We start from the raw sequence: 27,539 nt of genomic DNA, 5'->3' as shown, positions 1-27,539 counted from the left end.
GTTGGCTTTACGCACTAGATCCAGCATAGGATTGCGTTTTTAATAGTTTATTTAATATATTATATAATTTACTAATTATTGAACNAAATATAATATAATAATGTATTTTTTAATATGTATATTTAGTGGCCATTAATTAATGATTATTTGAAGATTGTGAGATGCAGTCTTGGGTGATGCAGATTTAGAAAAATGTTCTTCATTGTGCCAATGTTTTGATTTTTATTTAGATCATCTTCAACTCAACACGTCACACAACCGTGACACATCTACACAGAAAACACACACTTTGAGGCCTGAAGATGATCTAAATAAAGACGAAACATTGGCACAGTAAAGAAAATGTTCTAAACCTACATCACACAAGACGGCATCTCATGATCTCCAAATAATCAGTAAGTTTTTAATATTTAGTTTAATTTAAGTAATTTTACTTTTTTTATCTTGGCCATGAATGAGGCTTGTTGGTAAGTTAATTTTTCTTTTTTTTAAATATTACTTACAAATAATACAATAAGTAATAAATAAATTTAAAATGTAAAAATTATAGATAATTAATTTTTGATGTTTCCCATACCCTAAAAAAATAAAATTTCTCCCTGAAGTTTCTTGACATAAAACTATATACATATTTATTATTATTACTAAAAAAACAAAAATTATGTCAAAGCTAATCTTTATTTTATATCAATCTAACATTTAAAGGTTTCTAGAAAACCTTTAAAGGAGAACTATTTTACTGTTTTTGTATGTAGAACCATTTTCCTCTTCCTCTTGCCTGTTGTTGTATAAATTTCATCATCTCCTTTTCATCATTAATACAAGGGAACCAATTCAACGGTAGTGGTTGAATTGATTCCCTTGCTTGTTCCGTTTGACCTGCATTGGCATCTTTGTTGTCTTTGTTGTCATCTGTTTTGGGCAAAAGGTGGTAAAATTTCGGGTCAAGGCGGCCTCTTCCTCTACCTTTTGGTTTGACAATGGGGTCTTCCAGAGCTGGTGGCAGCCCCACTTCTTGTGTGACAGGAAGCCGTCCTCTTCCTCTTCCCCTTCCCCTTCCTCTTGCAGGGAATGGATTTTGTGTGACAGTAGGCGGCTGAATGAATGATGGCTCTCCTTTATCGTTTTTGTCATCTGGCTTTACAGGCGTCACTGGTTTCTTCTTGATCAATAATCTTTCTGATAGCTTTGACATTTAGTAAATAGTCAGTACAACAACAACCTAAAATATACAATTCAAATAAGTCAATAAGAACAAAATTGTTACTAATTAATCAAATTATTTGGAATTAATATACTTATAAGAGGATAGAAAGAAACCGAGTATACTATATGTTAAACATAAGAGAAAAAGTGAGAAAGAACAAGTCCAGATGGTCCATGCATTTAGGTAGTTGTTAATTTACCAAATTTGTTCTCTTATGTGGGCTACGTCGGTTTTTGCTCGGCTATCAGGTTTCATTGTTTAAAGAAGTTTTTGGATCCAAAGATATAAAAACAAAATTTTTGGTTGGAAAAATTCCATAAAATAGTGACACTGGATAAAATAAAAAAATTTAGCTGATTTTAGTGATGTTTCTGCTGTTTTTGTGCATTATTATGTATGTATCAGTTGATTATTTTTACCTTGTTTAATAAAAAATAACCATTGATATATATTCTTTGGCTCAATCTACAGTTTTTTCAGGTGACTATTTATGTGTTGTGGATTGAGCATCGGTTGGTTAGGTTAGGTTAGGAAGGGTTTGGGACGTTTAAGGTTAAGGTTGGGGTTAAAGACCGTTTAGGTTAAGTTAGGTAGGGTTAGGGACGCTCAGATTTTCAGGGCAAGGTTAGGGATAGGGACGTTTCAGGTTAAGGTTAGGGAAAGAGACGGTTTAGGTTAGGTAAGTTTAGGTCTAATGTTTTTCAGTAAGGATGTAGAGATTGACTAAGAGTTGTTAATTAAGTGGATCAGGGATGGTCCAATCAACAAAACAAGTTTGCCAAGCTTTTGCATTCCTCAGAACTATTTTATGGAAAAAAATATATAAGAGATCTGGAGTCCACATGGACTTTCCGTTAAAACTCCTTAGTTACAAAACTATAATAACAATTATTTTCGAAAAAGCCTTTAGGACTAACATTTTTAAAAAAAATCAACTCAGTATTGTTTTTGATTGTATAAAGAGGTGTTTTTTTTTTTAATGTTTTGTTCATTGGACAACATACCCGATTTAGTTCTACCACTAATATTTTTCCGTGAGGTGACGGAAATATACAATGTGCAATTTTTGGAATAAAATCAGCCAATTTTTTTTTTCTTTGTACAATTAAAAAATAATGAGGATCGTATTAAATGATATAAAATATTTTAAAAACGAAAAGACTGTCAATAAAGTAGGTAAAAAAAATGTAAAAAAAACAATTCGGTTTCTTTTTTCGCATAATCTAAAGCCCTTAAATAAGAATTTGGAAAGCAAATGGAAAAAGGGCATTTTTGAGCGTGATGCATGGTGCGATTTTTTTTCTCGCTGATGTACCAATTTTTCACTTTAAAACTTTGTAGTTTCCCGAGAATCGATTGTCGTTTTCAACTTACCACCATTTTTGTGATACTCGGATAAATCGTAAGGCGAAAGGCGAAAATTTAGAATTTTTTTTAATTTGCCAGAAATTTGTATTCAAGTGTTTTTTAGGGTGCAGAAAACGAACATGTATCAACTTTATTTCTCGGGTTAGGGATGGTTAGGGATGGTCCTGCTTGGGAAAGATAAAGCCCAAGACTTTTCCATGAAGTATAAAGATTGGCGAAACTAAATGTATGGCTATTGGTCGAGAGGAGAATAACATAGTTAGTTATTAATGGCGACATGGTTTATTCATTCTTTCCTTAGAGGTATTTCAAAAGAGAACAAAGATTCTACTTACTTAATTGCAACGGTAACTTGGACTTATAGCAAAATATTTTCGAGGGTTGGATGGGCTTTTGGACACACCGTTGTAGAAAGCTCTTTAAAAACGCAAGATGTTAGAGGAGGACCCTTCAAAAACACGGTAAAGAAGCCGACCGAAGAAGGCAGATCTTGAGGACTCAGACGCGATGATTGGAAAGAGGAACAAACCGGAAAAATACTTTCCCAAAATGACAATTCTGGAACTAAGTCCAATGTGAAAGTAAATTTAAGCAACTGGGTAAATACCGCTAGAGGAAGGGCCAGGCAGAAGAGTCCAACTGGTTAAAAACGAAAAAATTAGACTAAAACAAGACTTGTCTTTTTTACATTATCAGTCAGAACCTGCAACGATTATACAAGACCAATAAATAAATAAATATAATGAAATAAAACAAACTTGAAGAAAATAGGAAAATTTGGGGAATGAGGGACCTTCAAAATAGAGTCGCTCTTTCTGCTCAGTCTCTTTCAGTCTTACCTCTCTCTCACTCTCATCCCATTATCTCTCTCTATTTTTCTCTCAGTCTCTCCTTTCTCGCTCTCTCTCCCTCTCTCTATCTATCTTTCTCTCAGCCTCTCTCCGCCTCAGTCTCTTCTCTCTCTCTCTCTCTCTCTCTCTCCCTCTCTCATCCCATTATCTCTCTCTATCTTTCTCTCAGTCTCTCCTTTCTCTCAGTCTCTCTCCCCCCTCTCACTCACTCTCTCTCCCTTGCTCTCCCACTCTCCCTCACTCACTCACTCATGCACTCTCTTTCCATTCTCTTACTATCATTCCATTATGTCTTTCTTTCTCTCTGCATCTCTCTCCCCCTCCCTCACTCATTTACTCTCTCTTCTCTCTTACCCACTCGCTCACTCACTTACACTCTCATACTATCAACCCATTATCTCTTTCTTTCTCTATGCATCTGTCTGTCCCAGTCTCTCTTAGGAAGAGAGTGCAGAGAAGAATCTGTGGGTAGCCTGCAATGTCACCTTCTTAGGCGTCTCAAGATTGTTTCCGTTTCCTGGAGATTAGACAGAGTTTGATGCTCATTAGCGCGCATTAATAGGAGAGTGTTAAAAGAAAACTGGAATTGTCTCCAGGTGATTTTGGAATGACATCCTTTGGTATCACAAAGCCAAGATTAAAAGAGAGGCAAGAAAAGTTACCATTTTGTCAGTAGGTATTTCTTCAAAATCTATATGTTTGGCCCTTTGCTACAAACCAGTCTTATCGTTACTTTATGTCTATATAAAAATGGTTTACCCGGTCTTCATTCTCATTTTTGAACTTGATTCAGCTTGAAAACGATCGACATTTTACTCTTTTTGACAATTATGACGGAGAAAAATGCGTAATTTTGATTTAAGCTGGTGCTCTGGTGGGCTTTGTTTTCGGACGAACAGCTAGTTTTTATTCTATTTTTTTTCTCCACTCCTATTCGTTGGAATTTACGATTTTGACACGCAGTATCTTTTTATGTGTTGTTAAGCATCAAATTTTCAAAATTTCGCCGCTTTCGAGCAATTTTTCAAGGTCGTTCATTTGTTCAAAAGAAAGGCCACTTTTATGAACCATTTTCTCTTTTTTTTTTTTTTTTAATTTCAAGCTAAATTTTAGATCGTTACAATATGATGAATAATTTTGTAAACAAAGTGTACCGAAAGGTGAAAAATACAACTTTTCATGAGAATGGGATTTTCCGATCGGGCTCGATTTTTCCCGAGTGTAAAGACTGTTTATTATTTTTTTTTTTTTTTAAATAATTTTTGACAGAATATAAAAGACGAGAGAGAACGCCGTAAAATATGGCGAAATAAGTTCATCATCGGTGGAATACATATTCGCAACTTTCGAAAAATAATTTCAAAAATTCCAAACTTCGAATCTCACGGGACCAGTTTTATTAGGTTCATGTAAAGTTTTAGCTTAATATATTTAAAAAAGTATTTAAAAATTGTATTTTTTGGTCAGAAAAACGATCGCTACCCCCTTAAAAGAATATTTATCCCCATTATTTCAGATTTAATGTTAAAATTACCCAAAGCAGAGAAAAACTGAGATAACTCACAACACAAATCAGCTTTTAATGTTTATATTAAAAAAGCAGCTCAACTTGAAAGAAAATAAAGTTTTCTTCAACCTTTCGAGAAATTCATCCCCCCCCAATCAGAGTGTGTCACCGAGGATTTTTTTCCCCTTAGTTTTCTAAATTTTAGATAGATTAATTTAAATCGAAAGGGTTCTCATAGAGATGAATCTATCCACCAGACAATTAAACGATTTCATGTATTTTTCTCCATTTCAAATTGCATTTAGTTCAAATGTGCTTGACTTTTAGTAGTTTTTGACGGCTATTGGCGAATCGAACGTTCATTTGTCAAGAAGAATAAACGCGGTTAGCCTATAATGTCCTATTCTTAGGCGTGACAAGTTTTGTAAGTTGTACCCATTTTTCACCCAGTTGGATTCTTTTTCGTTCACGATTTTACCCAGTTGTAAAGCGCCCAATAAACTAATATATACGTTAAAATTATTAATTTAATTAATAAAACCACCAAATTTTATTCTTTTTTGACAATTATGATGGTAAAAAATCATAATCTTGTTTTATAAATTAGGTTTTAAACTGGCGCTTGTTTTTTCGGAGGAACAGCTGGTTTTTATCTAATTTATAATTTTTTTCTTTAGAGTCTATTCGATGTATTATTAATTTGAATAGCATTTATTTTTCAGAAACTTCTAGTTTAAGAATCAAAATTTTAAATTTTTATCGCAATTGTGCAATTTTTCAACATTTCTCCGCACCTGATTTTTTTTTAAATTTGACGATTGTTTAATTCTTATTGCTCTACAAAATAAAATTTAAGAAAATTGTTTTAATACGATAAAGAGGCTTGGAGAAAAATGTACAGAATGGGAAAAAAGCTGACATTTTTCCAGGACTTTTTGCTCCATGACAGGCCAAAACCTTACAATATTTCGGTACAATTTTCTTCAAAGTCTATTTGGGTCTTAAATTACAACCAAAACTTTGTTTTATTTATTTATTTTTTAGTATAGTATGACTTCCTAGCTAGGGCTTTTTTGAATAGATAATCGTTAATTTTCGACAGGTAAAGTTGAGACAAAATATTTGCAGAAGAAACATGTCTTTCAAATATGTTTAAAACGAAAATGTTTTGTTTCGGAACTTTCAGAACTTTGATAATAAAATTGTATTAAATTAAATTAAATTTTTTTATTACAAAAATCACGAATAAGACCATATTTACTGGATTAAGGGAAAAATTGGTTCATCTGGCCAAACAAATCCGTTGGTAATATTTAGTCGTTTATACACTGCAATAAGTTCCGTTGTGAAATTGCTGTTTCTGTGTTGTTTTTTCTGTACTGGAGAACCAGCAATGATAGAATTTCAGGTACGGTCAGTAAAAACGAAATATAATTTGGGAAAACATCATATTTAAATGTCCGGTGGAGTGTTTTGTTTTAGAAACTGGTGTTAATTTATAAATTCACATAAAGTAAACATGTGGTAAATTTTTATTTTTTCAGCTGATTGTCATAGTATCGGTTTAATAATATCCAGTCATGGAAGAAAAAGTTGTATTTTGGAATAGGAGAGAGTTAAAAGAAAACTGGTGATTTTTAACTTCAAATTTTGAGGTAGCAGATTCCAAATATGTTTAAAACGAAAATGTTTTGTTTCGGAATTTCTAGAAATTTGATAATAAAATTTTAAAATGGCCATATTTACTGGATTAATAGAAAAATTGGTTCACCCGGCCAAAAAAATCCGTTCGTAATATTTAGACTTTTATCAATTGCGATGAGTTCCATTTTGAAATTGCTGTTTTATTGCTGGAGAAAGAATCAGGACTAATAGAATTTCTGCTACGGTCATTAAAAACGAAATGTAATTTGGAAAAACATCATATTTTTATGTCCGGTGGAATGTTTGTTTTAAAAACTGATTTTATTTATAAATTCACATAAAGTAAACATCTGGTAAAGATTTTGTTTTATTCAGCTGATTTTCATAGCATCGGTTTAACATTATCCAGCCATGGGAGAAAAAGTTGTATTTTGGAACCCCTATGATTAAGACCAAACCGTAGGAATCAACTGGAGTGAATGAGAAAAAAAAAGAGAGAGAGAGAGAGAGAGAGAGAGAGAGAGAGAGAGAGAGAGAGAGAGTGAGGTAAGAGTGAGTGAGTGAGTTCCTACGCCTTCCTTTTTGAGGATATTTATTTATTTTTATAACTTTACAAGGTTTTAAAAACCCTATAAACCACATGCAATGGCTAAACCGTAAATAAATCAGAACTGGAAATTAAAAATAAAATGCTTGAAGATTTTTGGTTGTATTCATCTTTATTTTCACACTTATAATGGCATAAACCCAAAATCCCAATTGTACTGACGATGGGCCATGGATTTGGACCAAACATTTTATGCTGATTCTACACTCCAACATACGGCATACGCCAGTTCTTGCATATAGACCCTGATTTTACCAAAAGAATTTTGTAAGTTGAATCTTGCCGAGTTTTAATATTTTTCTCCATTCTAGACTTGCTGAATTGAACTATGTGAATAACTCATTTCACAGCATTTTTTTATTTAGATTCCAATAAAAATATAGTAAACGCTATCGAAGTTTATCAATAACTAAAATATTTCTAAAAACCAAATATTTTTCAACAAAACATTTTTCATGAAACTAATGTAAAATTTTGTTTTAGCACCTCTAGAGACTCCTAAATATGAATTTTGTTTGAATTTAAATTTATCGGAACATCTGATTGAAACGGCCTATAATTCGAAAACTGCTAAAAGTGTTTTAACGACGTTTCTACCATAAAAGTATATAAAATATTTCTATAAGAAATACCCAAAATAGCAAAAGTATTTGTCCAGAAAGTTTTGACCATTTCCTGACCTACTTTGCTTACAGTACGTTTATTAAAATAAGCAAAAAAACAACAGTATTTTGTTTATTTATCTGTTTAAGTCATACCAAATTAGAATATTCTGCGTCGTATTCGGAGAACATTTTTGTTGTTATGTTAACCAATAATGAAATTCTTAAATTAAGTCTATTTATAAATAGTAGTAATTGGATAAGTTGAGGCTTTGTTGACAAGTGAGAATAAGTGATTCCATAAATACCCACACTTTTCCAATAACAACGTGTTCATTTTAAATAGACTTAAGGGAATAAATCGACTTAATCGGGTTAATGAAGCTTTATTTTCAAAATCCAGTTTAAGACGCAATTAAACAATAAACGATCATAAATCGTTATTTAGAGGTCAAAAGATTTTTGCTTTTAGTGTATTATTTTCATTGTTGGTTAACATAAAAACAAAAATGTTCTACGATGCAGGGTATCCTAATTGTGTAAGATTTAAAATGATAAATCACAAAATTCTGCTTTTTTCGTATTTTAACAAATATTCCATAAGCAAAGTAGATCAGAAAATGGTCAAAACTTGGATTTGACCTCATTGCCGTGTTCAAGCGTCATAAAAACCCTTAGATTCCGACTTTCGCGTAAATCTGTGTAAATTAATTTTTTGACATAATTTCGACGACCTGGCTGATATTCCTAGTGCAAAATTAAACATCATTTTTCTCAAAAGCTAAAAAAATATAAAAAAATAAAAAATAAGCTAGTCTAATTTATGAATTTCTGACAAATAACATTCCCATTTTGTGTATTTTTTATAGAAATATTTTGTATACTTTTATGGTACAAATGTCGTTAAAATACTTTTACCGTTTTCGAATTAGAGCCGTTTCAATCAGATATCTCGATAAATTTAAATATAAACAAAAATTCATATTTAGAAATCTCTAAAGGTGTTAAAACGAAATTTCATATTAGCTTCATGAAATTTTTTTTTGATCTAGATTAGTCGAAAAAACATTTGGCTTTTAGAAATATTTTCGTTACTGACAAACTTTGACTTATTTTCATTGGAATCTAAATAAAAATTTCGTAAATGATTTATCCACATATTTGAAGATTTGTACAAGTAAAAAGGTGAAATAAGAACATCAACAAATGGAAAATTTTAACTTTCAATTTTTTTTTCTTTTTGTGAAACCAGAAAAATTTTTGTCTATTGACAGCTGATACGTGTCCGATATTTTGGAATGTAGAATCACCAAAAAAAAGTTTGGCCCGAACCCGTGACCCACCAACTGGGTTGTGAGTAAAAAAAAACCAATCGATTGATATATAATAACCTTGAAATACATCGCACGATATAATCAGGTAATGTATTTTTTTCGACCAAAATTCTTTATTGGAAAGAATTTTTCGACCTACTATCACAAAGAACCCTGCGATTTTACGTCCCTGTTTTCTCGTTGTTAGTTAAAATAAAAATTAATGTAATTAAAAATGATAAATAAAAATAATAATGTGCCATTTAGCCGAAAAGAGAAAGTGTTTAACATTCATTTTTAAATTGTGTATCACGGTCCATTTTAATTTTGGCCATTGGTTTATTTCACTGGTTCATTTTGAAATGATAATCAATATAAAGGGGGATAATTATTTAAAAGTAAAATAACAAGGGAAAAGAATTTTTCGACCTACTATCACAAAGAACCCTGCGATTTTACGTCCCTGTTTTCTCGTTGTTAGTTAAAATAAAAATTAATGTAATTAAAAATGATAAATAAAAATAATAATGTGCCATTTAGCCGAAAAGAGAAAGTGTTTAACATTCATTTTTAAATTGTGTATCACGGTCCATTTTAATTTTGGCCATTGGTTTATTTCATTCCATTGGTTCATTTTGAAATGATAATCAATACAAAGGGGGATAATTATTTAAATGTAAAATAATAAGGGAGAAAAAGTTAGTTTTCCCTTTCCCCCTTGAGGTCCTGATCCTAAAGATTTTGTTTTGCCGACGTCGATTTGATTTAAAATTTTGATGTTCAGCTGATTTAAAAAAAAAGACAGTTTAGAAAATAAAATGGAAAATTCTTTTTTTTTTAAATATAATTGTGAATAAATTATAAAGGGAAAATAGACGTTCTAACAATTGTTTAATTTTTTCATTTCTATTCCATTTTTTAATTTAAAGTTGAAAAACTGTTAAAACTAAAAGATTGGCACACAATCCAAAATTATTGACTACTGATAACCTTAAATTGAAAGTTCTTAAAAAAAAAAATGTGGACAATTATTAAATTTCGTTGAACATTCTTAAACGCAAAAGGCGACAAAACAATTAAACAAGAAATATTCAAAATTAAATACAAATATGTTAATAAAAATAAAACACAATTTTGTTTACCTGACTCAGCAGTAATATTCGTGTCTGTAACGGTCAAACGATAACATAAAAATGACGGTTGGTCCCGTTCAAAAAACCGCAGCCATCTAATAACTTGATGACTTGATAAAACAAAAGTCAACTTGAGTCGAGTTTTATTTATCAAATAATTCTAATTTAATTTTTAAAAAATCATAGATTTTTAAATTGTTTCCCGTTTAAAGAAAAATTTTCCAGGTTAAAAAAACACAAAATCCTTAAATAAGTGAAAAAAATTTAATATAGACGACCTGATCGGGAAATTTTTTTTTACCCTGCATCATATGATTAAGTTTTATTTTTTAGTGTTCATCGTCAAATTGTCGGTGAGGTTTATTAATAAGGAAACGTACTTATTTTAGCTCGGTTCTTTTTTGCCTTTATGCTTCAACGTCGTCCACGCAATTTTTAACATTCTCGTCTTGTATGTTGAATTATGCTGTAAATTATGATAATTATTGTGTTTGTGTTTAAAATCCGCCGTTTCTGCAACTGCAGTTCTTGTACCAGCGTTTGTTCGTATCCGCGTTGTTATTTCATATTGGCTAGGGAAGTGTATGTCGTTTTTACCAACGCTTCGTCGTCCAATTATAGACGACTGTGTTGAAAAGACGATTTTCAGCTTAGACGTATGTATTATTTATTAATATATTTCAGACCGATTTAGTTTTTTTAATTAATTTTTTTTTTTTTTATTTTAGGCGCAGAAATAAAACCATTTAGTCGTATACATTTCGGGGCTTAATTTGTGTAAGTAAGAATTCTAAGTTTTACTCTTGGGGCCTAGTTCTTTGGTCTTTATTCCATCTCAATAATAATGACCAAAAAACCCGGATGACAATCAGTCCAAATTGATCGACCAAGCCACAAATTAATTTTAAGCATTAAAAGGGTTAAAATAATATTAGCTTGTACTTAGGTCTTTCTGATCCTTCTAGTCTGCTTATCCTCGCTACCCCCCCCCCTTCATTATTATTGAGGCTTATCATGTACATACAGTTTTTTTATGACTTTTAAAAATACAGAAAAACTTACAAATAGAAAAAAAGTTGAATTTTGAAACTTTCAAAATTCATTTTGCAAATTTAACATTGGACTACTGAGGAACTTGAACAAAAGTCAAGTAATTCCAGTCATACAGGAGGTCTTAAAGTCCATCTACTAGTTTGAGTCGTTGACGAGGGGTTGAAGCACTTTACAAAGTTTAAAGTCCTTGAACTTTCATTGCCCGTTAAAAGTGATTTCTGTATTTAACAATTTTCTTGACCAGGCTTGTCCTACAAAAGGTCGAGAATTTATTTCCTGATGTTGGTATGCAGTCCAAAGATGAAAGATATTGGTGTTTGTTGGATGGACAGATATTGAACTGATCGATGTTGATCATTTTACAGAACTGACAATAATATGACCATTTTTGTATCGGTATTTATTTTAATATTTCATGGAAACATAAATCACAAAATATTTTAGTTCATTTCTAATCATCTTGGTATGTGTACCCTCACTATTGCCAAATTCCCTGTTAGGCTTATTATGAAAGCACTAAAATAATTTTTTTAAAAGGATTAATCTATTTTAGCTTGTACTTTGGTCATTTCTGATCATTCTATTGTCTGCCAATTCGTGCTTTTCCTCCTCTGCATTATTATTGAGGGTTATTATGTATATTCAAAAATATATAAAAAAAATTTTCTTTCTTTTTTTCAAGAAAAATGAATGAACTAAAAAAATATGGCGAAACGTGCAAATAAAACAAATATCATTACAAAAGTTACATTTTGAAACATTCAAAATTCCTTTTGCAAATTTAATGGTGTTACTAAGCAACCTGAATAAAAGTCAATTAATTCCTACCATACAGGAGGGCTTAAAGTCCAACTACCCGTTGGGTGTCGTGGACAAGGTTGAACCAATTTATGCTATATTTTTCATACTATCAATTATCAAAACCATGTGATCGTATGCTCAGAATGCAGGATTTTCTCAAGAAACCAAATGAACTTAAATATCATGGCAAAACTTGCAAATATAAAAAAAGTTAAATTTAGAAACTTTCAAATTCCTTATTGTTGAATGGCTAGATGTACAATAGTACGGATCCAAGGGGCTAAAGGAAAAAAATCCTTTTGCAAATTTAACATTGGAATTGTAACTTGAATACATTTAATGTCTTATCTAGAAGGAAAACATTTTGACTGGCTCATACTGACCCGAAAATTAAAGTCTGTGAACTTTCATTACCCGTTAAAAGTGATTTCTGAATTTAACAATTTTCTTGACCAGGCTTGTCCTACAAAAGGTCAAGAATTTATTTCCTGATAATGGTATGCTGTCCAAAGATGAAAGATATTGGTGTTTGTTGGATGGACAGATATTGAACTGATCGATGTTGATCATTTTACAGAACTGACAATTAATATGACCAGTTTTGTATTTATTTTAATATTTCGAGGAAACATGAGTCACAAAATATTTTAGCCTGTATTTTGGTCATTTCTAATCACTTTAGTTTGCTTATCCTCACTATTTTCAACTTTACTGTTATTCAGGCTTATTATGAATGCACTAAAATATTTTTTTAATGATTAAACTATTTTAGCTTGTACTTTCAGATCATTCTATTGTCTGCCTATTCTCGTTTTTCCTCCTCTTCATTATTATTGAGGCTTAGTATGTGTATCAAAAATATGTAAAAACATTTTTTTTCTGTTTTCAAGAAAATTGAATGAACTAAAATAAAAATATATGACAAAACGTACAAATAAAACAAGAATCAGGAACAAAAGTTAAATTTTGAAACATTAAAAAAATTTGCAAATTTAATGGTGGAACTAAGCAACTTGAATAAAAGTCAAGAAATTCCTACCATACATGAGGGTTTGAAGTACAACTAGCCATTGGGTGTCGTGGACGAGGGTCAAATCACTTTATAATATATTTTTCATACTATCAATTAACAAAGCCATGGAGGGTATGCTTGAAATGCTGGATTTTCTCAAGAAATCAAACAAACTTTTAAAAATATGGCAAAACTTACAAATAGAAAAAAATTAAATTCTGAATTTTTCAAAATTCCTTTTGCAAATTCATCATTGTAATGTTAAGCAACCTGAATAAAAGTCAAGTAATTCTTATCATACAGAAGGGTTTAAAAAAAAAAAAAAAAAAAGGATTGAAGGGTTTAAAGTCCAACTACCTGTTCGAGACATGGATGAGGGGTTAAAGCACTTTACAATACATTTTTCATACTATCAATTAACAAAGCCTTAGGGTCTGATAGGAGCATTGGCTTTTGTCAAGAAACCAAATGAACATGGCAAAACATACTAATAGAATAAAAAATAAATTTTAAAACTTTCAAAATTCTTATTGCAAATTTAACATTGGAATACTAAGCAACCTGAACAAAAGTCAAGTGATGCAATGACCAAGTTTTATTTTTTTTAATGTGTATTATTTTTGTATTAACTAGAAACATAAATCACACAAACAAACCTATTCCTTTACATCAAATTCATATTTTGTTTGGACGGATTGAGATATTTTAGCTTGTACTTGGTTGTTTATGATCATTCTGGTCCATCTAACCTCGCTTAACTCTTCATCATGACTTCTGTAAATAAAATATATATTATCCTGCGTTTTTTTTGTTTTTTAACGAAAGGACATTCATAACACCACATTGAGCATAAATTTTTATCAAGTTCTTACATGAGAATTTATTTCCTTTAGGATAGTATGCTGCACAAAGATGAAAGATGGTGGTGTTTGTTAGACTTGGTTCAAATTATTAGAAAAACAAATTATTACTGACAAACAAGGGAAAGACTAAGTAGTTTTTTTATGTCTATTTACCTTTTTATTGACTTGAAACCTATATATTTTAGCTTGTACTTAGTTCATTTCAGATAATTCTCATCTGCCTATCCTTGCTTTTCACATACCTGATGAATGCGTTTTACATACGCTTTACCTGATGAATTTTATTATCTAAAGGAGATTTCTGAATTGATAAGTTTTATTAACTAGAATTTTTGTACAAAATTACATTCGCAACTACGAGTTGCTGGCAGTACGCTGCACAAAGATGAATGAATGATGGTTGTGTTTGTTAGACATGATTCACATTATTAGAAAAACAAATCATTATATAACAACAAGGGAAAGAGACTAAGTAGTTTTTTTTACGACTATTTATCTTTTAATTTACATGAAACATAAATTACACAAAATATTTTAGCTTGACTTTGACCATTACTGATAATTCTCTTCTCCCTATCCTTGCTCTTCACATGACTTTTACCTGACTTTAAATTTATTATCTAAAAGAGTTTTCTGAATTTATAAGTTTTATTAACTAGAATTTTTGTACTAAATTACATTCATAACTACGAGTTGCAGGCAGTATGCTATGCAAAGATGAAAGACGGTGATGTTCATTGGATGAACACATGCAACACTGATCGGCACTAATCACTTCACTGACAATGACACAACCAACAACAACCACAATCCGGGTGTTGTTTTTTACTTGTATTAATTGTTAAATTAAGTGGAAAAATTTATTATTGTTTAATGTCTATTTTTAAAGAAAAATATACGGGTAAAACAATTTGACCAAAAATGTTGCTATGGAAACCATGAAGAAAATAGCCAATGCAGTGTGGAGTATTTATTTCCTCCTCATATGTCGACGATTTTTTGCATGACAATTTTCACATTATCGTAAAGTGTGAGTGGGTGGGTTTAGTTATGTTGAGTTAAGGTTAGGGCAATGATTAGGGTTAAGTTAGGTTAGGTAGGGTTAGGTTAAGGTTAGAATTTACCTCTGGACGATTACCTTACATTGATGAGTGCCGTGTCAATGCCTTAACCATTGCAGCCACCATATATGTACCTTGTATGTAAAACATACAAATTTAACATATATCTAGACCATATCCTTGATCCTTTAATAGTGTGAAATTACATACCATTTTCTTCTCATTTAATAATTATTTTTATTCATATTGTGCAGTATTAGATTTAATTTATAATTTGTAGATACAATTCCAAAATGCCTTTTTTTTTTTTTTTTACAAAGTCAAGGCTTCAAGGGAATATAAAGAAAGCACGAGTTTATATTTAATGAATTCATCTTTTTTTATTGAGACAATTATAAGTTACAATAAAAGTAATACATATTGACATAAATATTGACTTAGATGAAAAGAAAACAAACAGCAACAGAAAAAATAAAATTGTACACACTTCAATATTGCTAAGCAAAAAGAAGCATATACTCGAATGAAGAAACTTTCACCTTAGAGAAACCAACTAATTACCAAAGTATATCTTTGTGTATACTTAGTACATTTGGTATGCAAATACCAAAAACATAAAAACTTTTTTTTCTCGTAAGGGTGGGTTACTTTTATTACCTTTACATTTTTATTATAATTTTCGGATGCATATCCAATAGGCTAACATTTACAGGTAATTATTATTTATAATTAGATTTATTTATATATTTATATTTTTTCATTCTTCCACATACATAGAAGCTAAAAATCAACAATTAAATTACTTTATATTACAAAAAGAAAATTCACCAGAAATGAGACTAGAATATATCTATAAGATTGATTCTTTATGACTATGCAGTTAATTTAGAATGTGATTATAGTAGTTATTACAACAATTAGTTTATAAAACTTAGCTTAAGCTTTTGTCTTAATTTTTCCAAAGCAGATTAATAGAAACGTAATATATTCACAATTGATTATTTATCCAGTAAAATGTATACAATAACCGTGATGTATAAAACAATATTTTGGTGATTATAGAATGGGAATTCTGTACTAAACAGGCCTGATGGTTTCATAGCACATTTAAGGGGTTTTTTTTCACATTATTTCGGTGGACTTAATAAAGCGAAAAAATAACTTTGAATAAAACTTATTACAATAGAACAGTTGTGCTGATATAATTTTGTGCTGTTTATGTAAATGGATATTTAAAAAAAAATCGAATCACAGGAAGGATGTAATTCTATAATTATTATTTATAAATATATCAAGGGGCATTTACTTTATTACAACCATTTTGACAAAAATTTTTAAATAATTCGATTTGATTCATTGAACAATGAATTCAAGTGATTACTTGGCTTAATCTCATTTTTTAAAATAAATTTTAAGACTACTGGAATAATTATAAAATTCAATAATCAATTATCTTTAAACAATTAAAAAAAAAAATCGACGTTTTTCTACAAGCAACCGACAATTGTTTATACGATAACTTTTTTTTTTATAGATTTGCTTTTAAGACACACATTTTATTCATTTTTTTATGTTATACTGATAGAATAGTTTACTTTTGTATTTTATTTAGAACGTAACTACAATTCTAATACATGTTTAAATGAATTTTGTTTTGAGTTTTTAAAGAATGATACTAAGAATCAAAATAAAATATAATCCTGATAAAAATATCCCAATTTGTTAGGGTGGTTAATTTGGACATTTAATGCAATAGTTTTTTAATATATAAAACACTTACTAAATTATGATAGTGTTAAAAAATTAACGTTTCAAAATATAACTGCTATCTTTTCCAATATTTGTAGTCAAGTGGGAAAATAAAACCCGTTTATTATCCCATATCTATATTTGGTTTAAACTAGCCTGACCAATTGGTTAGATTTACATTTAAGGAAAAAAATGACAAATAAAATAATTCAGATAGATAAACAGGAAAAAAATATACACTGATACTTGATTTTTACTTGGTGATGTTTCAATTAAATGTGGGTAAAATTCCATAGTTTGACGACAATAATGTGGATATCGATTAAAAAAACAAAAACAAAAAAAATAAAGAAAAACAGGCTAGCGGAATAATTCGATCGGCTGGAAAATATTAACTACACAGAACTCTCTAATATCCGAACAAAGCGAAAACTCAATGATCACAATGTGAATATTTTGTTCAAAAATGTACAATTTCCTCAAAAATTACACTCAATTTCGCTTTAAATTACACATTTATAAAAAAACTAGAAATCTTAAATTTTAATCATAATAAATGCTTTTTTTCATTTTTCTTTTTTTCTTCTTTTTTTTGTGTGAAATATCCAAATAATGCAAGTTGTGCTAATTAACAATGGGTTTAAAAAATTTGGTCTTCATTTATTGCCTAAGTTAAAAGGTAAAAATTTATACTTAGAAAGGAACACAAGTTATGTTCAATTATTTATCATTATAAGCATATATAACACACAATTTCCAACTAAAAATGAAATTAGTTAAATCTATGACTATTTTTTTTAAATATTTAAATACAGAATTATCTTAATAATTACATCACATATTGTAACCACTTTGGTTGCGCAGTTAGTTAGCTCAGTTGATATTATTTTTAAATGTGAAATGTGTACATTTTTAAAAAGGTTTTATTGTAGAACAAATAAACGCTTCATTCAGTGTAAATGAATCGTTATTAGAGGAAATAAAAAAATATTTATAGTACATGATTCAATGTCAATTTTTTTTTAAAAATAATAGTTGAGTTAAATTAATGATTTGTATAGACACAAACGAATCAACACCTACTAACTAACTGTTCATTCCAACCAGCCAAACCATAGAATTCAACTGATTTTTTTTTTTTTTTAAATTTAGTAAAGACCACATCCACGTAAGTTGTTAGCGATAATCACATCAGTTACAGCATCGAATACAAACTGAATATTATTGGTATCGGTAGCGCAAGTCATATGGCAGTAGATTTCTTTTGTAGTGGATTTGTTCTTCGCCTCGAACTGCGCTTGGATGTAAGCGGCCGCTTCTCCATACTCTTGAGCACCTAGACAAAGAAAAAAATTTAAAAATGGTTATAAACGGTAGTAGTTAAACGTTAGGCACCCGATGAGACTAACCAGCATATTCTGGAAAACAAATTGTGAGTGGTGATTTTTTGATTTTCTCCTCAAACAAATCCTTTTTATTCAAGAAAAGAATTATTGACGTGTCCGTAAACCACTTATTGTTGCAGATTGAGTCAAAAAGTTTCAGCGATTCTTGCATACGGTTCTGTAACCAAAACAAAATGATTTGAAATGTTGAAAATCGAAGACTTTCTTGTGATATAAAAATAAAAATTGTACAGTCAGAAAAAAGAATTTAAATAAAAATGATCAGTTTTTAAATAAATTATAGAATACAACAATACTTATATATTGTGGCTCAATGCTGTTTTTAACAATCTGATTTTAAAAAAAACTTTATTTCCCATCTTTTTATTAACCAATAAGTCTATAAATGTCAGACCATGCCAATGAGGTTGTGCTCTAGGGTCTCTCAACAGATAGGTCATTTCAGCCCCCAACTCAATCAGTTTCTAAATCCATTCACACTCCCACCCACCCTTAAATACATTCTTACTTATTTACATCCCTTTCAGTCAGGGTAGTGGAGAACTTGAATTCCTCTATCACCCTTAACACCTATTATTTGACTAACCTAATTGAGGGTCGATTGAATACTCAATATTCTGCTAATAACCCTCTCACACTACACAGACACGCTAATAAATACATTCACCATTAAAACACACTAGGGGACAAAAATATCAGTGCTATATACAATAAAACTAATATAACCTATAAGAATCGGAACAGGGGATGTAGATACTCGCTGCCATGCTCAAGAACAATTCTCGTATTGGGTGGCGATCCTATGTGCTCTCTATATGGAGCCAAGGGATTGCCAAAAACTTACCCCCTTCAGATAATAGGTTAAGAATAAGTCCTCAATTCAATGAGACTGTATCCCAGTGCAGGTGTGAAAAATACATCAAAGGCAATTGTATAAACTAACAGCAGAACTACTAAATGACTGGAACTGCTGTACAATGCTGACTGGAAACTTCAGATACTAGAAGCATATCTGAAGGCTCGAAGATGCAAAAACAAATTGGGCAGATATTTAGGAATAAGAAACAGCAGAACATGTCCTTTGTTTGTTGGACTTGGACAACTTCAAAGACTAATATATGTAAGGATTAGAACTGCCGTACGACTGATGACTGGACACTGCAGACTCCAGAGGCATATCTGAAGGCTCGAAGATGCAAAAACCATCCTGGGTAAATATTGCCAAGAACAGCAGATCATGTCCTTTGTTTGGTTGAAGACCTGAAGGAGACATACGGGAACATATAGAAAATAGGGTAGGCGGCAGACTGACATGGAATCCCCACACAATACTTAACAAAAGACCTGAACAACAACTACAAAAACTTTTAGAAGAAAAGCTTTGACCGTCAAAACTCAACTAACTCTATACAAGACTTTAGCATACAGAATGAAACAGTGGAGTTCCTCCAATCCATTTAATATTCACCAGATTCAATCTTTCTAGTTAATCATCAGAAAAATTGTCAAATTCTGTTACTATGTCATTAACCATCCAGTCCATGGTCATTACGTCATTAACCACGTAATGGCCGCTGAGATCAAGGAAGTCCACTTAACAATTGACAAGGCTCCAAGCATAATCTTGAAGTGATTTTGAAGAAGAACAATTAAAATTTCTGATTTTTTAAAAAAAATTTAATTTTAGATTTACTCACTGTTGTCTCATCTTCATGGAGAACTTGATCGTATTCCGACATGGCGACACAGAAAATGATGGCAGTTACATCCTCAAAACAGTGAATCCATTTTTTCCTTTCAGATCTCTGTCCACCCACATCAAACAATCTAAGGAATAGAAATAATTTGATTAATTTTAGAAATAGCCAATTGTAAATTTCTAAAATGTCATGTCCAAACTATTGGGTTTTAAGGGAATTAAAATTATTTTATTAATATTGAAAATACGGATTCTAATGCTAGTCAAAAATTTCAAAGGTGAATTATATGAAAAAAGTATAATTATTATTTGGATCTCGTGTGCATTGGTACCTATAAATCATATACAAATAATGTAATTTACAAACAACTTACTTGAAATTAAGATTTTTAAAAGAGAAATGAACCTCCACTATTCCAGTGGTTTTGACTCTTGTCCGCAAAATATCCTGTTCTGTCGGTTGATAGTCTCGTGCACCTAAACGGTCCAAGTCATCCAAAAAGCTGTAAAAAAAAAATAATAACTGCTATATAACTTTTATAAATAAAATCAAAGTATTAGCAAGTAAAATATATTTAATCAAGAAATTTGATGAAGATGGTGGTCTTTTTAACATAATTATGTCAAATAATCAGTCAATATTGAAAAGGCCACCATCTGCTATTTTTTATTTGTAATTTGAATTTAAAAACACACACACCCCATGTGTTTAATCACTAAGTAAAAAAGCATAGAGTGCTAATAAACAAAATGAAATTTTAGTGATTATTAAATTTTTAGACATTTTTGAAGTTTTCTTTAAACATGAAGGGCCATCATAATTTAGAAGGTTGGACAGTTCATTGACAACAAAACAGTTTCTACAAGTTATGGTTATTATAAGTTCCATTGATGCAGTATGAGAAAAGGTAGAAATCAGACCATGGTTTATGTGAACATTTTTGCTTCAAATGCATAAATGGTCTTCAGTTGGGCATCATTTAATTTCTGTCTCTCTACTGTCAGCAATTTTGTTGGTATAATTGCTATTATCAATTTTAGGGGGGGGGGGTCTGTGAATCACACATTGCTTTTAAAAATACATTTGTTTTTTAAATATATTAGTAGGTTTTCATATTCACTTATTAATCAGAGCGTCCATATGGTTGTGGTGAATTGTTGGTCAGACTGCAACTTGTTGGACATTTTCGTTCATAAAGACACTGCAAAAATAGTCGGACGAGGAAGAACCAGAACGATCAAACTGCAGACAAATCTCAATATAATTAGATTGCAGTTCAGGTCAAGTCTGCCAGATCACATGGATTTCTAAGACGTTTCAAGATTTAATGTGCAATTTTTATCTATACTACTGACCTAGTTGCTTTATGGGCAAAATAATTTGACGAGTAAAAACCAATGATACTTTCTTTACACATTTTTTTTGTTAAACTTATAGATAGACTAAAATTGTAGATTAAAAGGAGGGACAGGAGGATGTGTGGATTTGACAGGAAAAAAGATCTTGAAAACATTCAAAATAAAGAGATTAAAAAAAATGGTTTATTAGTCCATCAAGCCTCCTTTGAAAAGTTTAATAAAATACACAACCAAGAAAAAAAGACACAAGTAAACAAATTATTAACAAACCAAAATAAAAGAAGTCAAATTCCATAGTCCCATAGTTATACTGGAGGGGAACTGAATAGGCTGATAAACTAGGCAATGAGAGTTTATTCATGACCCCAATCTCTTTTGCGACATATCAAATTGACAAAGTAGATCCATCAGTGTTAAGGATAAGTACTCAGTTCAATGGGATTCCATAACAGAGGATTGACACAATTCATAAAAATAACTAACATAAACTAATGGCAAATGCTAAACCTCGGATGTGCCAGGACTAGAATGACAGTAGTACTTCTGACAAGCCTCCAGAGGCATATATATATAGGCTAGATAGAAGCCTGTGTGGATATTGTCAAGGAGAAAGAGAAACAACATAACTTGTCATCTTTTGTCTTTGTCCTGGAGAGGAAAAGCCAAGGCCAGAAGGATCAACTTATAGTTTGACAACTTTATGCCACCTTAAATAAAATAGTTTATTAGTCCATCAAGCCTCCTTTGAAAAGTTTAATAAAATACACAACCAAGAAAAAAAGACCTATAGATCCATAACGATTTAAAGACCAGTACTGACAAATAATAGGGGATCATATCTCGCAAAAGACTGACAAATTATAGGGAGATGATATATTGCAAATGACCAGAACAGACAAATTATAGTGGGATGATATATTGCAAATGACCAGAACAGACAAATTATAGTGGGATGATATATTGCAAATGACCAGAACAGACAAATTATAGCGGGATGATATATTGCAAATGACCAGAACAGACAAATTATAGCGGGATGATATATTGCAAATGACCAGAACAGACAAATTATAGGGAGATGATTTATCGCAAATGACCAATACAGGAAAATTATAGAGAGTTGATATATTGCAAATGTCCAGTACTGACAAAATATAGGGAGATGATATATCGCAAATAACCAGAACAGACAAATTATAGAGAGATCATATATTCCAAACAATCAATACAGACAAATCATAGAGGATTATATTTCACAAACGACAAGTCAGGACAAATCAGAGGGGATCATATATCATAAACGTCCAGTATTGACAAATTATAGAGATAGGGATAAAAGAGGCAGCCACAAGGCCTTCAGTAGATTTATTGTATTGTAGTTAGTAGATCTATTTTGCTCCTCTGTCCCCCCCTCCAGTTTGTTAACCTTTATAGCTTTGGTAGGATCTTCCTTGCAGCTTTCCTCTCCTAGTTGCAAGAATCTGCACCTTTTTAGACCTTCACAAAAACATGGAATGTGTTCTGAGGTCTCCTCTTCTTACTGGCAGTATCTGAACAGTGTTTTTTTTTGTCTGTACTCCTATCCGGTGCGTGTGCTTTCTTAGGAGGTGGTGCCCCTTCAGGAGTTTAACTAGAATCCTAGTTCTGTTGCAGTTGCCCTCCACTAATTTCTTTGTATGTCTTGTGGATGACTCTTCTATGAATCTCTCCACGTGCCTCGTTCCTGGGGTGTTGGTTTTTGGTTCCTTTTTTTGGCCAACATTTTCTCTCTTTCTCATTGTCTCTATGTCCCGAATTCCCAGAGATTCAGGGCCAGGCGGTGACACTGACTTCTGCCATGTCTTTTTACCTTTAACTCGGATGAGGCAAGGCCTTAGGTGCTATCTGACTATCAGAGAATGTGTTCCTAGCGTTTTTATTTCTCTGGCGCAGTGTTCAATTGGTATAATGACGGAAATATATTAACTGAAAACCTGTAGCCTGCAGTGTCGCATCGCTATACCGGTAGAAGTTGTCATTCAGAGGTGTTCCTTTGGCCCACTCTTCCCTTCCTGGTATAAGTACCTGGTACTTCTGGGTGAAGTTATATTTTGGAGTAGTAGCATGATTGGCGCGAGTAGTATGGCATATGCCTGTATCTCCTCTCTCATTAATAAAAAAAATATGATGATGAATTAGATTTCAATTACAGACATATTTCTCGTTAATTTCGTTGTATTATTAATAATACTTTAGCAACTTTTTATTTTATTTGGTTTGTATAAAGTGGTTTAAAGGGATCTTCAAATATTTGTACGTTTTTAAAAATACTGTTATGACAATAATATTTTGTATTTTGTATAATAATTTGTAAAGGTTTAAACTCCCTGTATATAAATGAATAAGTGACGATTTGTGGCTGAGTCGTAGGGCACCATTGGGCAAGACTTCCGAGATCCTCCGCCCCTCATCGTTCATTGCCACGGTTGCCAGCCGCCCCCGCGTATCGATCAATACGGGAGACCCTTGCCGCCTCCCCCGCCCCCCGGTTTGTTGTCCGCTGTTTCATCAAGCAACCGCCCCACCACCCGGGACTTCGTGCGTAAGCAGCCTTCCAGAATAAAGTAAATCCGCCCACGGAGTCACGCTCCGGTACTTATTGCAGAAGTGTCGACTTTCGCTTTCACAAAGGGTCCAGTTGACAAACGGGCTCTATTACGATTTAGGTCTAGGATGAAAACAAAAAGAAAGAATTACACTAACAGCTGGGAAAATAAACTTGGCAATACAGCTATTGGGTTGTCCGGAAAATAATGCAGGATTTTAAGTTTTCATTAAAAAAAATCTATATAAAATATTCTGTTTACGTTTACAGGATTACTCATTTGTATGAATGTCAACACTTATTAATCCTCTTCCAAATGATATTGTTTGTTTACCTCTGTAGCATTCCGCTACTTGGAAATAATTCAGTCATCCTTATAATGTCAAAGCGAGAATTTCGTACGATTTTCTTTTACGAGTTTAAACTCGGCCGAAGCGGAGCCCAAACGGCTAGAAACATTAACCAAGTCTGGGGCGAGGGTTGTGTTAATGAGTGCACTGTGCAAAGGTGGTTTAAAAAATTTCGGGAGGGAGATTTCAGCCTTGAAGATGAAGAAGGTCGTGGAAGGCCTTCCTCTCTTAATGATGATGTTCTGCGATCAGTGGTGGAAGAAAACCCCAAAACAACTGTTCGAGAACTTGCAGAGCAACTCAAAGTCAGTAAAACGACCGTCGCTGACCACCTCAAGGCGATTGGAAAAGTGAAAAAACTCGAAAATTGGGTTCCACACTCATTAAACGATCGCCAAAAAAATCAGCGCTTTGATGTTTGTGCATCACTTCTTTGTCGAAACAAAAATGACCCATTTCTGGCCAGAATTGTTACATGTGACGAAAAGTGGATTCTCTACGATAACACTAGACGTTCTGGACAGTGGCTCGACAAAGGAGAAGCTCCAATACATTTTCCAAAGCCCCCAACTCATCAAAAAAAGGTAATGGTTACGGTATGGTGGGCTTCATTTGGTTTAATACACTACAGCTTCTTAAATCCTGGCGAAACCATCAATGCTGAATCATACTGTAACCAAATTAATACCATGCATCAGAAATTGGCAGTAATGAAGCCCTCTTTGGTCAATCGGAAAGGGCCCATTTTGTTGCATGACAACGCTCGACCACATGTGTCACGTGTAACGTCACAAAAATTATTGGAGCTTGGCTATGAAACTTTGCCTCACCCACCCTACTCTCCGGACCTCTCGCCTACTGACTACCATTTTTTAGACACCTGGACCACTACTTACAACACATAATATTCAAAAATCAAACGGAACTGGAAAATGCATTTATTGACTTTATCAATTCTAAAAATTCACTCAGACGGAATTAATAAGTTACCAACACGTTGGGAGAAATGTATTGAGAGTATGGGAAATTATTTTGATTAAAGAACATTGCTTTAAATTAACTAGTTTCTTTTTTTTTGTTTAATACCAAAATCCTGCATTATTTTCCGGACAACCCAATAATAAAGAAGTGAAGATTGGGCAGGACGTAGGTTGACTTTACGTGGGACGAAAAATTGTGAACAATCCCTACCAAAATAAACCACAAAATAACAACTTTATTTCCCGTTTGATTTATATAGCATTAACAATCAAATTGGATAGGAACTAAACAATTCGGGCATACAAACATAATTAACCAAATCAAACACCACCATTCTTAGAAATGGGGACTATATGATCCCCAAAACATTCTTTACAACATCTTATAAAGTCTCAAAGGACTATTAAGAGAGGAAGAACACAGGATCAGATACAATGATATGGTATACATATGGCTCCAAAACAAAGGAGGAACCGGATCGGGCGTTTTCTGTACAAGCCTAAAACTTTAGCAATCAAACTCATTAGGGAAGTACACTTCGGTCTTTCGAGCAGAAATGCATGCCATCAGTGCATGTGCCCTGGAAAATCTTAAAAGAGGTTACACTGACAAAAAAAAATCCTCATAAGATCAGATAGCCAAGCAGCCATTAAAGCATTAGCATGTAAAAGAATCACATCAAAATTAGTCAGTGAAGGCATCCAAAATCTTCAAAACCGGGGGAAACACAACAATCTGATGTCACAACAATCTTGGGTGCCAGGGCATAGAGAAATTTTGAGTAATGTAAAAGCAGACTGACTGGCCAGAGGAGGATCCGCCCATAGGCCCCGAACCTATACTTGGGATAACAAAAACAAATATAGAATCCTCCATCGCAGAATGGATTCAAACAAAACAAAAGCAGAAGTGGATAAACTCTAGCGGTGCTAGACATAGTAAACTTATGATGAAACAACCCTCACCAAGACTCAAATCACTGCTGCAATTGGAGAGGGCTAAACACAGAGGAGTGATAGGACTACTAACCGGTGACATTGACATGAACACTGACATTTGAGAAAAAATCTTCACAACATGGGCATACACAACGATGATCCCATCTGCAGATTATGTAATGAGGAGGAGGAAACAGCCACCCATATCATCTTCGAATGCGAATCAACAGCTCAATGGAGATTTAACCTAACATACGAAAAAACTTAGGGAATCAAATTGTAGCAGCGAGAGTCAATGACCTAATACTTCTACGGAGAAGGATTGAGTCTATTGCACTGAACTAAGGAACTAGGACGGTACAATAAGCCAGAAGGCTGCAGTGCCTGGGGAGCACAAACCCCGCTTCCTAGTATCGTTATTTATATATTTTTATTTCCTTATTTATGTATTTTAGTATCCATACCATCCATAAACAGGGATATTTCTTAAGACACAAGAAATGCTTTTCGGTCGATCGTGGTGCCATAAACAGCATTGGTGTTTTCTAACAAATCATTGGGTATTACATTTTTCTTTCAAGGTAAAAGGTACTAGGCCGACAAGAGGTTTTAAAAAAAATCTTCTTCCTACAAAAAGAACACCTAGAGACAGCTGCAGATCCATGCAGCATAAGAAATACTCAAAAAGAGACCAAAATAACAGGATATAGTAATTTTGTGCCAAAACTGTCAGAAACGGTCATAACTACAGGTCAAATATTTTCTTTGAACATGTATAGAAACAATTAATCATCTGACAGAAGGGCTCGTGTATATGGCAGTGGTTCGATCCCATGATCATCCATTTTTACCTCGGTCCGCCCGGAAGTGGGGTTGACATTGCTCTCTAACCATTTGGTACATCCTCTTACGAGGTAGTTAATAGTTTCTAGTATTTCGGATCATGAACAAGCTCACTTCCTTTTAGTTAAAAAACGAAAATAAAATACAAATAAAATAAAAAATAACGCACTGTATGGATTTTTTTGTTCGCAGGTAGGAGTTGGACAGTCCTACATTTCACCACACGTGACAATCTTTTGTCAAAAACCCGCATATGATTTTATCAAGATTGTCGCATTCAAGACAAAGTAGAATTCTGCTGGAGTTGCGATTATTCGCGAGACATCCCAATGGCGCTGGAATCGAGCAATCCTGGAAGATGGCTAATGAGTGGACCATAATGAGCCATATTTTAAATATTTAAATAAATCAAGCTTACTACTTTTCTTCGCGGTGTTTTTTTTTAAATCTAATTTTAGAACCTAGTTTCCATAATGGTGATACATTCTTAACCCATTTTTGCAAGACGGAGAAATTACCGTCTAAAAGGCTATTTTCTTCCCCATCGAGTTGATTGTTCGCCCAGGGCGTCCGTAGATTTTGGAATTACTTCTCCAAGGGCGGCGCTC

At 32.4% G+C, this 27,539-nt stretch overlaps 2 protein-coding genes and 1 long non-coding RNA gene across 4 annotated transcripts in view; 1 reads left to right on the top strand and 2 right to left on the bottom strand.

The window, feature by feature from the left end:
* Positions 1–659: 659 nt before the first annotated feature.
* On the bottom strand, positions 660–10,327 carry LOC106661162. Its single transcript, XM_014384399.1, has 2 exons — positions 10,242–10,327; positions 660–1,222 (listed from the first exon to the last, which is right to left on the bottom strand). Exon 2 carries the CDS (start codon positions 1,193–1,195, stop codon positions 737–739), a length of 459 nt encoding a protein of 152 aa, XP_014239885.1. The 5' UTR covers positions 1,196–1,222; positions 10,242–10,327; the 3' UTR covers positions 660–736.
* Positions 10,328–10,551: 224 nt separating this feature from the next.
* On the top strand, positions 10,552–27,357 carry LOC106661138. The gene is made up of 3 exons (XR_001339635.2): positions 10,552–10,888; positions 10,961–11,009; positions 27,124–27,357. It is a non-coding gene; the product is annotated as an uncharacterized LOC106661138 (long non-coding RNA).
* Positions 15,383–27,539, bottom strand: part of LOC106661135 (guanine nucleotide-binding protein G(o) subunit alpha) — a 111,902-nt gene continuing 99,745 nt past the window's right edge. Inside the window, exons 1-5 of one of the 2 annotated variants that reach the window (XM_024230146.1) lie at positions 20,998–21,101; positions 20,251–20,379; positions 19,875–20,004; positions 18,181–18,334; positions 15,383–18,107 (exon numbers count right to left, since the gene is read on the bottom strand). In XM_024230146.1, the coding sequence (XP_024085914.1) occupies positions 17,920–18,107; positions 18,181–18,334; positions 19,875–20,004; positions 20,251–20,379; positions 20,998–21,017 (621 nt within the window). In that variant the 5' untranslated portion in view covers positions 21,018–21,101 and the 3' untranslated portion in view covers positions 15,383–17,919. Of the gene's footprint in view, positions 18,108–18,180; positions 18,335–19,874; positions 20,005–20,250; positions 20,380–20,997; positions 21,102–27,539 lie in introns of those variants that run through there. The other variant, XM_014384351.2, reaches the window with a different exon arrangement.

This window comes from Cimex lectularius, unplaced genomic scaffold (assembly GCF_000648675.2).
Source record: "Cimex lectularius strain Harlan isolate CLEC.00 unplaced genomic scaffold, Clec_2.1 scaffold60, whole genome shotgun sequence".
In the NCBI taxonomy this organism is placed as follows: domain Eukaryota; kingdom Metazoa; phylum Arthropoda; class Insecta; order Hemiptera; family Cimicidae; genus Cimex; species Cimex lectularius.
Note: the sequence above shows the minus strand (reverse complement) of the source record. Positions and strands in the feature narration are given on the sequence as shown.